The sequence below is a fragment of the Nipponia nippon genome, unplaced genomic scaffold, assembly GCF_047370975.1.
Source record: "Nipponia nippon isolate SJK-2023a ecotype South Korea unplaced genomic scaffold, ASM4737097v1 scaffold_1, whole genome shotgun sequence".
NCBI classification, from domain to species: domain Eukaryota; kingdom Metazoa; phylum Chordata; class Aves; order Pelecaniformes; family Threskiornithidae; genus Nipponia; species Nipponia nippon.
In genome coordinates, this window is record NW_028262290.1 from 2,632,417 (window position 1) to 2,646,747 (window position 14,331).

The window sequence follows — 14,331 nt, forward strand, 5'->3', positions numbered from 1 at the left end:
TGCCTCAACTGAAACCAGGCTGTGATCTTGGCCCACTGATGGGCAAGCACATATTTGCTTCTGCTTCCTCTGCTGCAGGTTTTTCCTTCCTTGTAAGGAAAAAAAAAATCTCCATGAATGCCTAAGCACAGGGATATGATGTCCCAAGCTGCTGCAGAAAGATCTGGCAGAGCTCGTCAGTCTGTCAAGGCCATTAGCCCTTGTTTTCCTTTAAGAGGAGAAATCTGTTTCCTTGCAGCATGTAGCCATGCCTTTGAGATACGGCCAGTTCATGCAGCATTCATTTCTTTTGTATCATGTTATTGCTGACTGTAATTTTTTAGCCTTTTCCCAGGCCTTTCATCTTCAAAAAGCTTAGCAAATCCAGGCGTGGAGTCTTGCCTTTGAGGTTACATGGATAGAAATCAAGGGAGAATTTGGCATTTCCAGGGAACCTAATATCATAGAATTCTCCCAGAGTAACTGCAATTGTAAATCAATCACCAAAATTTTAAGACGCTCCATTATCAATAATTGAATGTGAATAAATTCCTAATTTACACTCCTTCGTCTCTTCTCTGTATAGTTTTCTTTCTCTGTTCCCTGCCAGAGACTGTTTACTAGATGGCTGAGCGGAAATCCAAGAATAACCTTTCTATTTATGGTGTTTCATGCATATGTATGTGCAAAGAGCTAATCTGCCTCATGCAATCACAGCCGGGAGCTTTGAATCCCCACTAACAGCTCTGAGAGCGAACACTCAGAGTAATGTGAGAAAAAGCATGAGGGAGAACCTGGGCTCACAACTGTGCTCTGAAGGGGATGGGAGAGGGTGAAGATATCCACCTCCTGTCCTGGGGTGAAGAAGACTAACCAAAGAGGAGGTCCAGCCATGGTTTGACATGTTGAGCATCCCTCAGTCTTTCTTTCTATGGAAAGAAGCTCCTAGCACATACTTGGGTTTGCAGACAACGCACTCAGGGAAAGCGAGAGCTTAGCTCACCCTTTCTCCACCTCTTGCCCTGAGAAAACCATGTTGGCCATGAAAGAAAGGTCTGTTTTGCAAAGTTAATTTCTGAAGGGCATTTGTTTAATAGGAGCAGAGTTGGCCGGCTGCATCCCTCCACACTTCTCTACACACATCTGACTCAAGTAGCTGTAAAGCTTTCCCTAAAACATAACCTAGCCCTAACCCTAAGGGCCCTCCATAGAATAGAGTTTCTGTGATTCATTAAACCCTGGGGCTTGTCTGCAGAAATGCTTCCAAAAGTGACAGCATGCCCTGGCTGCCAAAGTATATGCTTGAAAAAACTGGCTGGTCACTGGTTACTGTTAATTAAAAACTAAATTTTGACTTCTGGTTGCGACTTTGGCAGCAGGAGCATTGGAGGACACTCCTTGCCTCACTGTTCTGCTTAGTGGAGTTAGGATGGTTGGAGCATGTGGGGAGATGGGAAAACGTACAACAGGAAAATACTAATGATGAGCAGTGATTTGTTATGCCAGACACCAACTGGGAAACTGAAAGTCCTTTAGCTGGAGAAAATCATACAGGCAACACGTGCCTCTCCAGCTGGGTCTGCAACATGGGAAGGCATGTACACACAACCAGTGCACATGGCTTGAAAATCCACGTTAAGTCTTGCCTTTACTGCTCGAGTCACATTGTGATCTGCAGTAAGTCCCTCGCGGCCCCTGGCTCTGCAGTGTGGACAGCGCGTCTGGCAATGCTTCCTACTCTAAAAAAAAGGTGGTTTTTGTGGCTGTGTTTGCTAACATCTGCCAAGCACTTTAAGCTCAGAGTATAAAAGTTGCTGGAGAAATAAATGTAAAGCTGAGGTGTTGGAGGGGTTTTTTTAAAAGCCTTTTCTCAATCTGTCTGTCTGTGTAATTTTTGGAAAATAAAATCGTTAAAGCCTTGCAAATAACCATGTTTCTTCACTGTGCCATGTGCCAGCTACTCTAGGCAGATATTCAAAAATATCACATTGGTTTTAATCAAAGCCCTGAGGATGCTGACAAATTATCAAAGAGAGAGCGAGAGAGAAAATTGAAATCTGCCATTTAGTCATGTCTTTGACATGTCGCTAATTAACAGATGGAGGAAAAATGAGGAAGCGCTGCCTGAATGGATCATTTCAGTGCTAAATCAGGGGAAAAGCAAACAAACAAACAAAGCCCAACCGATCTCCTACCTTATTCCGGGTCTGGGTCTGTCCGATCAGGATGAGAGCATTGGAGGAGATGATAGATAGGCAGAAGTTGATAAGAATGACAGAGCGCTCTGACCGAATATACCTGCAGCAAGAGAAGAGGGGGAGGGAGATCCACCCTGTTACAACTTCATTGTTACCTCTGAAAAGCATCAACCAGGTGCAGGTTGCACTGGGCCAGCCTCTACAGAAGCCCATGGTAAGAGATTGCCCATTTCCTGCAGATCTTGTATGTTTAACAGACAAGAACAAGGGGAAAATGGAGGGGGAAGAGCTTGGGTGTAGTGCTCAGCCCACAGATCTCTCCATCCTCCCCCATCAATGTTGGAGTTATGAGCATGAGTCAACAAACTAGGGGCCAGACTGGTCCCTAGTCTGAGCCCCTCCTAAAAGAGTAGAGTGCTGCAAGTCTTCTTCAGTTCTGCATACTTGAAAGGGGACTTGAAAAGGAGCTTAGAAGAAAACATACAGGCAACACATGGAAAGATTCCCAAATAAGAAGAGCCACAGGCATGCTGGCGATGAAAGCAGATTACAAATGCATGCACCTTCACAACAGTGTGTTTGTGATTCAGCATTTCCCTTTGTATAACCTAACAACCCATCCTGACGTGAGAAGTATTTGTGGCTTTTTTTTTTTCCCCAGATGGAGAGGTTTAACACTTCTCAAAACTAGGCCAAATACGTAACTGCAGCTGTGGGTCTGGGACATCAGGGATCCAAGTTAGGAAGCTGTTGCCTTCAGCACCTTGCAGGACCAAGCTATTTGTCATTTCTGATTTGCGGCGTGCAGCACAGAACCAACTTGCTGCTGAGGTATGTGCATGACAACTAATTCAAACCACTGGCTACAGAGGAAAATTTCTTTGAAGGCACTTTTATGCCTTCAAGGGAATTGCAAAAGTGGAAGTCCTCAAGGATTGAGTCAGGACCTGACCATACCAACACTCATACATGTGAATAATCTCAGTGATTTGGCAAGTGTCCTGCCTGAATACCAGATGAGTGAAGAGTGGATGCTGATGCTTATAGAAATTAGAAACAGATCTATTAATCAACCAGCTCATCCCTGGAGGCTAATGCAGGATTATTTCCTATATTCCAGCACATCAACTATTTCTACTGGGAATTTAATTTCATCAACTAATTTTAGCAAGAATCAGTTGGTCGTGCTTTGGTTGCAGAGTTTTGAGTTTCTGACTAGGTGGGCAGGACAAGTTTACTGCACATGTGTGTTCTGCCAAGGGTAAATATGTGCTTTAGAACTACTGAAGGGTGCAAAACTTTCATTTTAACTTCCCTCTGAGTTTTACTGTCAGAAAAACACGAACATTGAGGATACCCTTCCCTGCATACAAAAAAGTCACAGATGCAAAGTAGCCTGAACTTACACACAGTCTGTTGGAAATCTGGTTTATAGGTAATTCTCCCTGAAACTCACCCAACCCCAGAACAGACTGCAAAATTTAGACTTCCAGCTCAGATAGAAACTGGGTTGACTGGTGCAAAACGAGCCCCTGGTTCCTTTCATGGTCAATCTGATCCCAAATTTCCCCATTTCATTGGGCTTAATACAATGATGTGCATCACCTGGATCCTATTCCATTTGTGCCTGGAGGGTACTGAGCCATCAATCTATCTGTGCTTTGATTGTGTGAAATAAAACACCAGGTCTCCAGTCAGCAGCTTCTAGGGGATAGAAAGGGAGATTTGGACTCTGTCCTGGCGGGAATGAGACGTAATAAATCTGTGTAGCAACACTGTGATCCAGCTGGCATTAGTGCGTACTTTGAAAGTCTCTTCTGGTCAAAAAAGGTAAGAAATAAGCTGACCATAAGTATAGTCTGTATGTGAATGTAAGGGAAGATAATCCAGCTGTCTTCAGACTTTTTCCCCCTTAAACAAATTTTTCCCTTCTCCATGCTTCCCTTCATGCACTGAGAGTCCATCCTGTTCCCCAGATCCCTGAACCTCCAAAGAATGAGACGTGGGTTGGCAACATGTAGAATCACAGTATCAGAATAATTTAGGTTGGGGAAAAATCTCTCAAGTTCCCAGTCCAATCCTCTGCATGAAAAAGTGCTAATTTCAAAGTCAGATCAGGTTTCTCAGTGTCTTTTCCAATCAAGATTTGAAAATCGCCAAGAACAGAAATGCCACCACATTCTTTGGATGACTTGTTACAGTGCTTAACTGTTCTCATGGTGAAGAAGTATTTTTCTTTATATCCAGCTGGACTTTTTTCCTGCTGCAGCTGGTGCCTCTAGACCTTTCACTGTACACCTCTCCAAGTTGACTTCTCTGTGACTCCTCCTTAATAGTCTCCTCTTCTCCAAGCTAACGAAGCCTTGTTCCCTTTGCCTCCTTTTACATTATGTTCTCCCGCTCCCTAAGCATATGCTGGACTTGCTCCAGTGTGCTGATGTCTGTTGTATTGGGGGAGTCCAATATTGGGCACACTTTTCCAGATGTGGCCTCAAGAGTATCAAGCAGAGGGGAATAATCAATTCCCTTGATCTGCTGGCTCTATTCTTGCCTATATAGCCCGATATAATGTTGGCCTTCATTGCTGCACAGGTGCACTGGTGATTCATTTCCAAATTATGGTAATGGTGTGAATTTTGGGGTTGTCCTATGCAGGGACAGGAGTTGGACTTGATAATCCTTGTGGGTCCCTTCCAACTCAGGACATTCTATGATTCTATGGTTCTATTTTGTTGCCCACTAGGACCTGCAGAGCCTCCTCTGTGGAGGCATTAGCAAGCCAGTCAGTCCCCAGCCCATCCTGCTCCATGCAGTTATTCTGTCCTGGGTGCAGGACTGTGCATTGTTCTTTGTTGTACCATTTCTCCAGCCCATATCTCCCGTTTGCTGAGGTCCTTCTGAATGGCAGTGCTGCTCTTCAGCATATCAGTCACTCCTCCCAATTTGGCATCATCCACAAACTTGGTGAAGGTGCATTTTGCCCCATCGTCCAGGTTGTTAAAAAAGACATTAAACAATATTGGCCATAGTCAGATGCAACTAATAGCCAGCTCCTGATTAGGCTTCAAACCTTTGACCATCACCCTTTAAGCCTGCATGAACTCCATCTGGCTATTAAGCCACCTTAGAAGCCACCAATCCAGTTCACAGTTCCCTGGTCTGGATACAAAGATGCTACGGGAGACTGTGTTAAAGGCCTTGGTAATGTCAAAATAAGCAACACCTACTTCTCTCCACTTTCCATGCAACCAGTCATCCCATCACAAAAGGAAACAGGTCAGTCAGGCACAATGTGCCCTCAATAAATCTGCGCTGTCTATTCCCAATCACTTTCTTGTCCATCCTTTTGTCTGGAAATAACCTTTATAACTAATTGCTCCTTAATCTTCCCAGAGGCTGTGAGCAGGCTGACGAGCCAGTTGTTCTCTGTATCCTCCTGTATGCCCTTTTTAAAGATGGGTGTAACATTTGCCTTCTTCCAGCCATCAGAAACCTCCCCAGATGATAGAGAGTGGCTCCACAGTAACACCAGCCAGCTCCCTCGACACCCTTGATGCATCCCATTTGGTACCATGGACTTGTAAATGTCCAGCTTACTTAAATGGTCCTCAGCTCGCTCTTCCTTGGCAGTGGGTATTATTTTTTTCCCCAGATTCTGCCACTAGGTACAGGAACTTGGGTGCCTGGGAGCAAACCTTGCCAGTAGGACAAGGCGACGAAAGCACTGAGTACCTTCACCTTTTCTACTTCCTTCTCCATTAGGCTACTTGCCCTATTCAACAATGGGCCAACACTTTTCTGGGTAATCCTTTGGTGATGACATACCTACAGAAACCCTTCTTGATGCCTTTTACATCTCTTACCAGTTTCAAATGCAGCTGAGGTCTAACCTTCCTAATTCAATCCTGCATTCCTGGGCAATGCTTCCACAGCCGTCCTTGGTAGCCTGACCAGGCTTCCAACCATTTACTTGTTATGTTTCAGCTCAATCAGAAGTTCCCCATTATGCTAAGATGGCCCCTTGCCATGCTTGGTTTTTTCCTTCCATTTCCTCATCTCCAGTGCAGGATGTTCCACAGAAAGAAATCACCATTACTACCCAGACCCTCTGGCCAAAGAAGTCAGAAACTCATATCAGAGAGGGAAAAAACACAGAACTTGATGGGTTTTGCCAGAGGAGAGATCTCCAGCAAAGGCAGAGCTACTCCAGGGTGCTGTCTCACTACCCCTTGGCTGATATATGGACTCTGCCTACTTATCAAAATATGCTGTGCTCAGCCACCAAAGCAGACGAAAACTCACTGCAAATTTAGGGAACTTCTGCTCTGGCCTGGGTCCTGCAGGATGTGGGGAAGCCCTGTGCAAACCGAGACAGATGGAGAAGGTGGGAAAACCCCGCAGCCTGTCTCTCTGTCCCCCTTACACTCCCTTCCTCTCCACAAACACTGAGTCACTCTTGCTTTCTCACTGTGCGTACACACAGCCTTCTCTGTGTAGTCACTTACTCATTCCTGCTACCTCCCACCAGGGCCACCGAGTGTTTCAACATCTCCGGCAAAGGCAGAGCTCCTGGGTTTAAAGTAAGTGTTAAAAGCCCCTTGAGAGCTCATTGACAACCACTAAATCAATCCTCAGGCTTTGATGGGCAGGGAGAGAGAAAAGCTTGCACTGATATCTTTCAGCAATACAGCATTCACCCAGCTGCCACCAGTGAAAAAGTTCTGCCGTGCCCCACATGCTGATGGGCTAGTGGAAGAGCTATTCGATAGCAAGCATTGATCTCCATGCTATGGAAAGGTCACTGACTCCAGAGGCTGTTGAACTGCAATGAGTTGAGGGATGGAAAACACATTGAGGCACTCCTGTAAAACAACCATGTGAAGGAGCTGCTTGAAAGGAGTGGTACAAACCAAAGCTTAGAAAAACACTGTACTAAGTCATTTGACCTGTTCTGACCCTTGCATAGTTCCTTTTCTCCCCAGTTTTTCATTTTCATGTCAGTTTTCAAGAAGGAAGATCTTTTTCTTTCAATTCCCCCTCTTTTTCCACATGGGTGGTGGAGCACATGGCCCACACACAGATCGTCTCTCCAGCTGTGACCCAGGACAGCCACTGCCAAGGTGTAACAGGGTCACTCTACTTCTGTGGCCCACTGTGTCACTGACCTCTCTGTCGAGACTGCTAATACGGCCAGAGATTCACCATCTGCAGCGGAGTTTTTGCAGCCATCTGTCTACTGGGAACTGGAGTGAGTCCACCAACAGGCCACCAACAGCCGTCAAACAGAAACAACGTCCAGTTTTCAGTGAGACTCCGCCAAGTTGGCTGTGTCTGAAGTGATCACTTGCATCAAAAAGCTCATGCCATTCATGCCGATGGCTGAGTAGGTGCCCCTAAGAAGCAACCATTATTTGGGGGTTTTGAATGGGAAGAGGAGGGTAAATTCATTTCCTCTCTGATATGCAGCCCAAAACTGGGATCACCTCCCTTTTACCCTGCCCTCTTTTCTTTACCATGTTCCTTTCCCTCTTTCTCCCCCACCCTTTCTTTCTGCTTCCCATGTATAAACAAACCCTAGCTGGGCAAAATTCTGGGAAAGTTTCCAGATTGTCAGCCTCAGTGAGCTTATTCATCAGAAGTGTTTCATACTCAAGCTAAGCCTATGTATGCATGCTCCAGATGCCTTTGTCCAGAGGTCTGAATGGGAAATTTCCCGGCCAAAGCTCCTCAAAACAGCTGAGCTCTGGTGAGTGCTCTCCACAGAAGACCAGGCAGCTAGGGCATGAGGATTTTCTTCTCTGCACAGTGAGAAAGGACCACTTTGATATAGCTCCTGTATTTTAGCAACAACAGCTGGAATAATACTGCTGATCCCACTTTGGAGCATTCCCCCAGCTGTTGTCTATCAGACTATATAACATCTAGGGCAAAACAAAGTGGGAGCCAGGAGATGATGTTGACTTGACTATAATGTTCCTGAGACCATTAATAGGACAGCACATTCATGTCCAGCAGCTATGCCTAAAATAAAAAGGACACACAGAGTGCTCAGGGCTCAGCCATGGGAATGCTGTGAAGTTTAGAAAACATGAAAACATGATCTACAGAGAAGAAATGAAACAAACTCAGCGCACCAAAGAGAAATTCTAGAGATCACTTGATCATGCTTTACAAATATTTACACAAAGAGACTTAGGATAGAGAGCCCTTTAATCAAGATATAGCTGGTCTCAGGATCACTTGGAAATGCATGTCCATCCTTGGCTATCTCAGAAATGCCCATTCAAGCCTCCCATAAACATGTCCCCCCATTCGTGCTGATCATTTTGGGCACAGGCATAACGCAAAGGCTGGAATGAGAAATTAAAAAGAGTGTATTTTAAATAGGGCAGGCAATTAACTTTACTGGCCTCAATAACAGTAAATATTGAGGGGCACAGTCCTGGAAGAAAATACATAATGTTATTCCAAATGACTCTGGCATGCTCCAAACTGATTCAACCTCATGTCTGAACTTGGGTTTCAGATCCTGAACTTGTTTCTGATAGGAAAGAGAGGGTGAGGCTCGAACACTTGCTCTTTACTCCTCTATCCTAACTTTCCACTTGATCCTGACACCAGTGACACCAGTAAGTCACCTACCAGCGCTGCCCAGTGCTGCCCAGCCTGAGGAAAAGCAGGAGAGGACAAGGACTTGAGCAGATCCAATGATACCCCAGGCACGGAAAAACCTGAGTTCTAGATAAACGTTATTATGATCAGTCTTCAGCTCAGAGCACTTGCCATAATTAACTAGCCACTATGCACTGTCACAGTATCAACAAAAAAAGATGCATTTTTGCTCATTTTTTACTCTCTTGTTTCTTTCCTCTATCAAAGGGTAGAAAAAGTTATCTCAATTCACAACTCCGAACGAATTTACCCTTTCCTCCCTACTAAGAAGAATCACTTGACAAAATAAGAGCCTCAGACTGATCCCTTCTCCCCAAAGGGTCACCAATAATTTCCAGACAGTATATTCTCTGCAGCCACTCCATTTCAATTTCACAGTCATTTACCTGGTTTTGATTTTCTTTGTTTTATTTAGCTTAGACTCATGAAGCTCTCAGCATGTTTGCCACGGGTTTAGGAAAGGCATAAGTCTCGTAGCATAGACTCAGACCTTGTTCAGTGCAGTACAGGGGGAGAATCCCTTGCACACCTCGGGTCCTCCAGCTTATACAGTCCACCAAAACATATTTACCAGGGGCATGGGACAATGTGTGCCTTTGTTCAATAAAACTTTGCTATGAAACCACTTCGGCTTCTATAAAGGACACAATTTAAGGTTGCATCTGACCTGCTTATAGGGGTACAGGAGCTCTCTGCAATGGGATGTACTGAGGAATCCCATATGCATCTGAAGCTAAAGACAAAACATAGCTAAGAGGTTGGAGAGTTATTTAGACTATGCGGTTTATCATCCTTAAGCGCCTGAAAAGTACTGTCAGTTCTTCAGGCCAGATGTTTTCATAACGGGTCGTGGATGTTTTGATGTTATCAAAGACCCAACTGGGAATACTTTGAAGCAATCTGCCTGCCAGGAGGCAGTGCGTGTCCACCTCTCCACGAACAAGGTTTCCTGGGGTATATGAAGGCATCTAAAACAGCACGCGGCTTTTGAAAATGGAACAATGCGACTACATGGGGTCATGGCACTAATTTCACTGTACTAATTTCTCTGGCACTAAAGGGAAAGAATAATGCCAACTAAGCCACAATGATGACTTTTTGTAGGACCCACTCATTACAAAACGGTTCTTCCTCAGGCACCAGACAACCAAAGCAGGAGAGCAAAACCTCCAGGATCCATGTAGATCAAGAGACAGTTACTTTCCCCAACAAGAAGAGAAGAGAATGAAAGCCATACCTCCAAACAGAGACATAAATGATAATCAACAGCAAAAGAGTCAGCGAAGATACTCCACAGCCTACAATTAACGTGACAGAAGGGACCAGCACCTTTTCCATGTTCTGAAAGAGAGAAAGTAAGACATTAAAAAAAAAAGGAAAAAAAAAAAAAAGGAAAAAAAAAAAAAGATGCTCAGCAAATGCTACTAGCTGAATTTCATGGAAAGAACTTTCCTCCTAATTGTCTGTGTGTCAACTCACCTGACCTTCATATCGCACTGCACATACAAAGAAAGAGGAAAGAAAACCAGGATCTATTTCTGTTTGACCCAGCCTTTTTTTGGACCTGATTCTGCTCCCACACACACCAGTGTTAAGCCTGGGTAACAACTCTGATATCCATGGCAAGACAGGTGTGTAAAAGGCATGGGTTGCAAGAGGAGGATCAGGCCCTTCATATCCAGTGTGAAACTTTGAAGATAATTAATGAGGCAATAGCAGAAAGCAGTGCCTATACTACAACAATTACAAATGAGCTCTTCTGGGAATGGTGGTGATGAAGGCTGGAGGATGAAAAGAAGGTGAAAATCTTGTACCAACTACAAACATCCATCTGGAAAAGGAGGAGATGAAGCAAGCAAAGAAAAAACAAGATGTATATCCTCTCCAGGGACCCGTCATCCAGTCATACCCTCCATCACTTCACTACTCTTACACTGCTACACAAGGCATTTCTTCATATGCAGAGGTCCTTACTGGAAAATCTGGTGTGGAAAGGTTCTCCTTTCCTGTCTGAACACAAAAGATCTGCTGATCATCAGCTCTTGCAATGTCAGGAACAAATACACATGCTATAACCTCTCCTAATCTAGTTCTCTGCATCACTGGAACTGTGCAACTAGCCAACACCTGCCAGATTAACATCACTAAACTCCCCCTGTTCTCAGCTTAGAGTGAGGATCTGGATCCCACTTCGTTTTCTCTGCTGCAGGCCTTTTTTCTGGCATGTTTCTCATTTCCACATCAGTGATCTCTGCTGGCACGAAGGCAGAGAAGCAGAGACCCACCATGCAGCAGACACACGAGAACCCTCTATTTAGAGTGATTAGGCAGTATGCAGAGGTGTGGGAGCACAGTCAAGGTTGTCATTAGATTGGCGCAGTACCAACACCTATCGCTACAGCCATGGAGATGAGATGGTTTCTGACATAGCAAGGGCTTAGCATAGGGGGGAAAAAAAGCAATTACGCATGAATTTGGGAATGGAACAGGCAATCCTCTAGGGACTTGTCTACACCATTTTGTTGTCAGGCATGAGGCTGCTCAACCTGAACCTCCAATCAGCAGGACACCATGAAGTTGAGGCTACTGCAGCTCTGTTCCAGGCTACTGAGCCTGCTGCAAAGCAAAATATATTACGCAAGGCTCAGTGCTATGCTTATACGGAGTCCGGCCAGTGCAGCACATGGGCAAAGCAAGCATATGTCCTTTGACTCAAGGCCCACAGTCAGTACAGGTTTACTCCACAGAGCCCACCACAAAGAAGAGACAAACAACCCTGATATATTGGGATCTGAGCTGAATTGTCCCTGCAGTCTGAAGACCTTGGGAAGATCCTCCTTACTTGCATATTTTAACCAAAGGCACCTCTCGCATTTTGAATCTGAGTGGGGGGAATTAATGAGGAACAAAACTTTCACCATACTGCTGCAGTGAACCCCACAGGAGCTATTGGGAAGGCTGGCACAAGAGCTTAAGGGATCTGAGACAAAATTTAGTGACACATTCAATGGCTTGAATGCCCAACTGGCATATATACCCAAAGGAGTACAGATTGATTGAGGGATCTTTACAGGATGCAGACTGGAAGCCAAACTGCACTGCAGTGTGGTGCTACCTCTCTGTAATGTCCCCTCCCTACAGACCATATTAGCTCTGACACATCACCGCCCCAACACGCCTGTACAGCTTCCTTGAGTTTGCTCTGTGCAACAGGAGGCTTTGGACTCTCCAAAACCACCACCATAGGTACGTACAAAGGGTTTGAATGCTGAGCCTAATTCAACTTGCTGAAATTACAGAACTGGATTTCAGGCAATATCTTAGTCCTTTTGACTACCAGAAATTGTGCAGAAATTGCAAGAACAACATGGCACTGAGTCTCAACAATCCATTCAGCAAGGTCCTGCATCTCCCCCACCTAGAGCTTCCCAAAATGCTCATGGAAAATGCTACAGCTCACATGTGGATTCTTCCTCTAAACATCTATGGAGACTTGGATCACCGCAATTTTTAACATCAGCTCATGTGACTGTATTCCCACCCTGAGAATTTACTCTTGCCAAATATTCATGGAAGGTTAGAAGCAGTTTTTTGAGAACTAGGTAAGCAGAAAGAAATTTCAATGAAAATATCAACATTTTGATTCATCTTCCATCAAACAAAATTGAAATTGGACATATTCCAGGCACTGTGAGTGCTGAAATATTGTATCCTGCTCCTTACAAATTGAAATATGGAAGGGACTTGATTGTGGGAATAGAAGCATCTGATTTAGTCAGGCATGGGGGTAGGGTATGGGAGAGAGAGATGCAATCTCCAGTATGAAGCCACAGCTTCTCCCTTTGCCACTTGTGCTTTGTTTCCCCCCCTGCAGAATCCAGGTGGGCAACAGGCCTGCCCGACCTCAGAGATGTATGGTCGTGATAAATGCACTGTGAAGCACAAGCTCCTCAGACAGGAATTGTTCCTTGCTTACTTGCTCCAAGCTCACTCCCAACCCTTTTTCTCTCCCTGCTCCCCCCTTACGGCAATATGAGTTCACATCGCACAAATGGTGGCCTGGGATGAGCATCGATTGTGACATTTGATTTAAGTAGGTCTCATTTCACTGACTTTTCATGGGTAACTGGACAAAAGTGGGGGAGGAGCTCCATTAAAGCAAAAAAAAGCCCGACATATAACTCACTCCTAAACCATTCAAGAGAAACTGAAGAAATGGAGTTTGGATTTTAAGAGATGAGCAGACTATGTCCCTATATCTCCAACACAGTAACCCTAACTCCCCTCCCTTCCACATCCTCTCTGACATCCCTTCACCCCCAACAACCTCACATTCTTTCACCCCCTTCCCTATCCCCTTTCCCACATCACCCATAATCCTCTCCTAGGTCCTCCACCAGCTAAGTAAGAGATTGCATGTACTGGACCATTCCTAGGTCAGATCTTGGCAAGGCATTACACAAATGATGACCAGCCAAGTGGAAGCCAGACTGGTGGGTAATAGCTGGTGTCTATCTGCAGTCCTTCCCACAAAAAAGACCCTGATCTGCACCTCTTTCTTTATCCTTCAGCCAGACTTTCACAAAACCCATGCCTACCAGAGGGACTCTTCCTGAGGAGATGCTGTGAAGCTTATCCCTTCTTCCTACAGAGAAGGGATGGTTGGTCCAGCCCTGATGGGTTTCTGTTGGCATAATGAGGGTGGATAACTATAGAAAACACTGGCTGCAATAAAAGCAGGAGCTTGCTCTTTTGGGAGTAATAAGTCCTAAAGGCTTAGGCCCATGTAGCTTAGGATTCCCCTTTCTTTCTTCATTATTAAGGTTTCTCTGTCCTCCCCATCTTCCTTTCCCCCTCCCCCTCTTCCCTTTGGCAAACAAAGCATCATTTGTTTTATTTCTTCTGACTAATTAAACCCCCCGACAGAAGGTGGTCGGATGCTGTATGATCTGAGCCTTGCAAGGGAAATTTCCTTGGAGGAGAATAAGGGGGAAAACGAAGGCTGGTTTAAAAAGAAATAGTGATACCAAGAGAAAAACAGCAAGGCATTCTCAAGGTAAGAGAGAAATCAGTCCTATGGGAGTTTCCCAGCACCACAGCCAAGGAGAAAACTGGTTGTCTGCAAGAGACAGGCTAGGAACAGGGTCTCTACCTGCTTGGACTAGAGATGGTCCCAGATAGCCTGTCCCTCACCACCTCCCCATGTCTGCTGATGGGTGCCATCCAGAAGCACCCCAAAACACAGCTAAAGCCATGCCCAGTTGGAGCTGGAAAGAAAAGCTTGTCCTGGGCCAAGCAAGAGCAGAGCAGGTCATTATGAGCTGCAAGTCCTGCGATTCTGTCACCAAGCATGACAAGGGAGAAGAGAAGCAATCAATGACATCAGCTGGGATGGAAATAACGAGTGCTACTGCCTGGGGCTGCTTGCTGTCCTACCACCTCATCACTCTGCCTAGCAGGGCAGAAGGACGCTCCTCCTTTT

The 14,331-nt window shown here is 45.1% G+C and overlaps 1 protein-coding gene across 3 annotated transcripts in view; it reads right to left on the minus strand.

Annotated features, from left to right (window-relative positions):
* Positions 1-14,331, minus strand: part of ADGRB1 (adhesion G protein-coupled receptor B1) — a 281,739-nt gene that overhangs the window by 58,245 nt on the left and 209,163 nt on the right. For 2 of the 3 annotated variants that reach the window (XM_087739596.1, XM_087739512.1), the window contains exons 19-20: positions 10,087-10,190; positions 2,175-2,277 (exon numbers count right to left, since the gene is read on the minus strand). In XM_087739596.1, the coding sequence (XP_087595722.1) occupies positions 2,175-2,277; positions 10,087-10,190 (207 nt within the window). Of the gene's footprint in view, positions 1-2,174; positions 2,278-8,819; positions 8,916-10,086; positions 10,191-14,331 lie in introns of all 3 variants that reach the window. The other variant, XM_087739670.1, reaches the window with a different exon arrangement.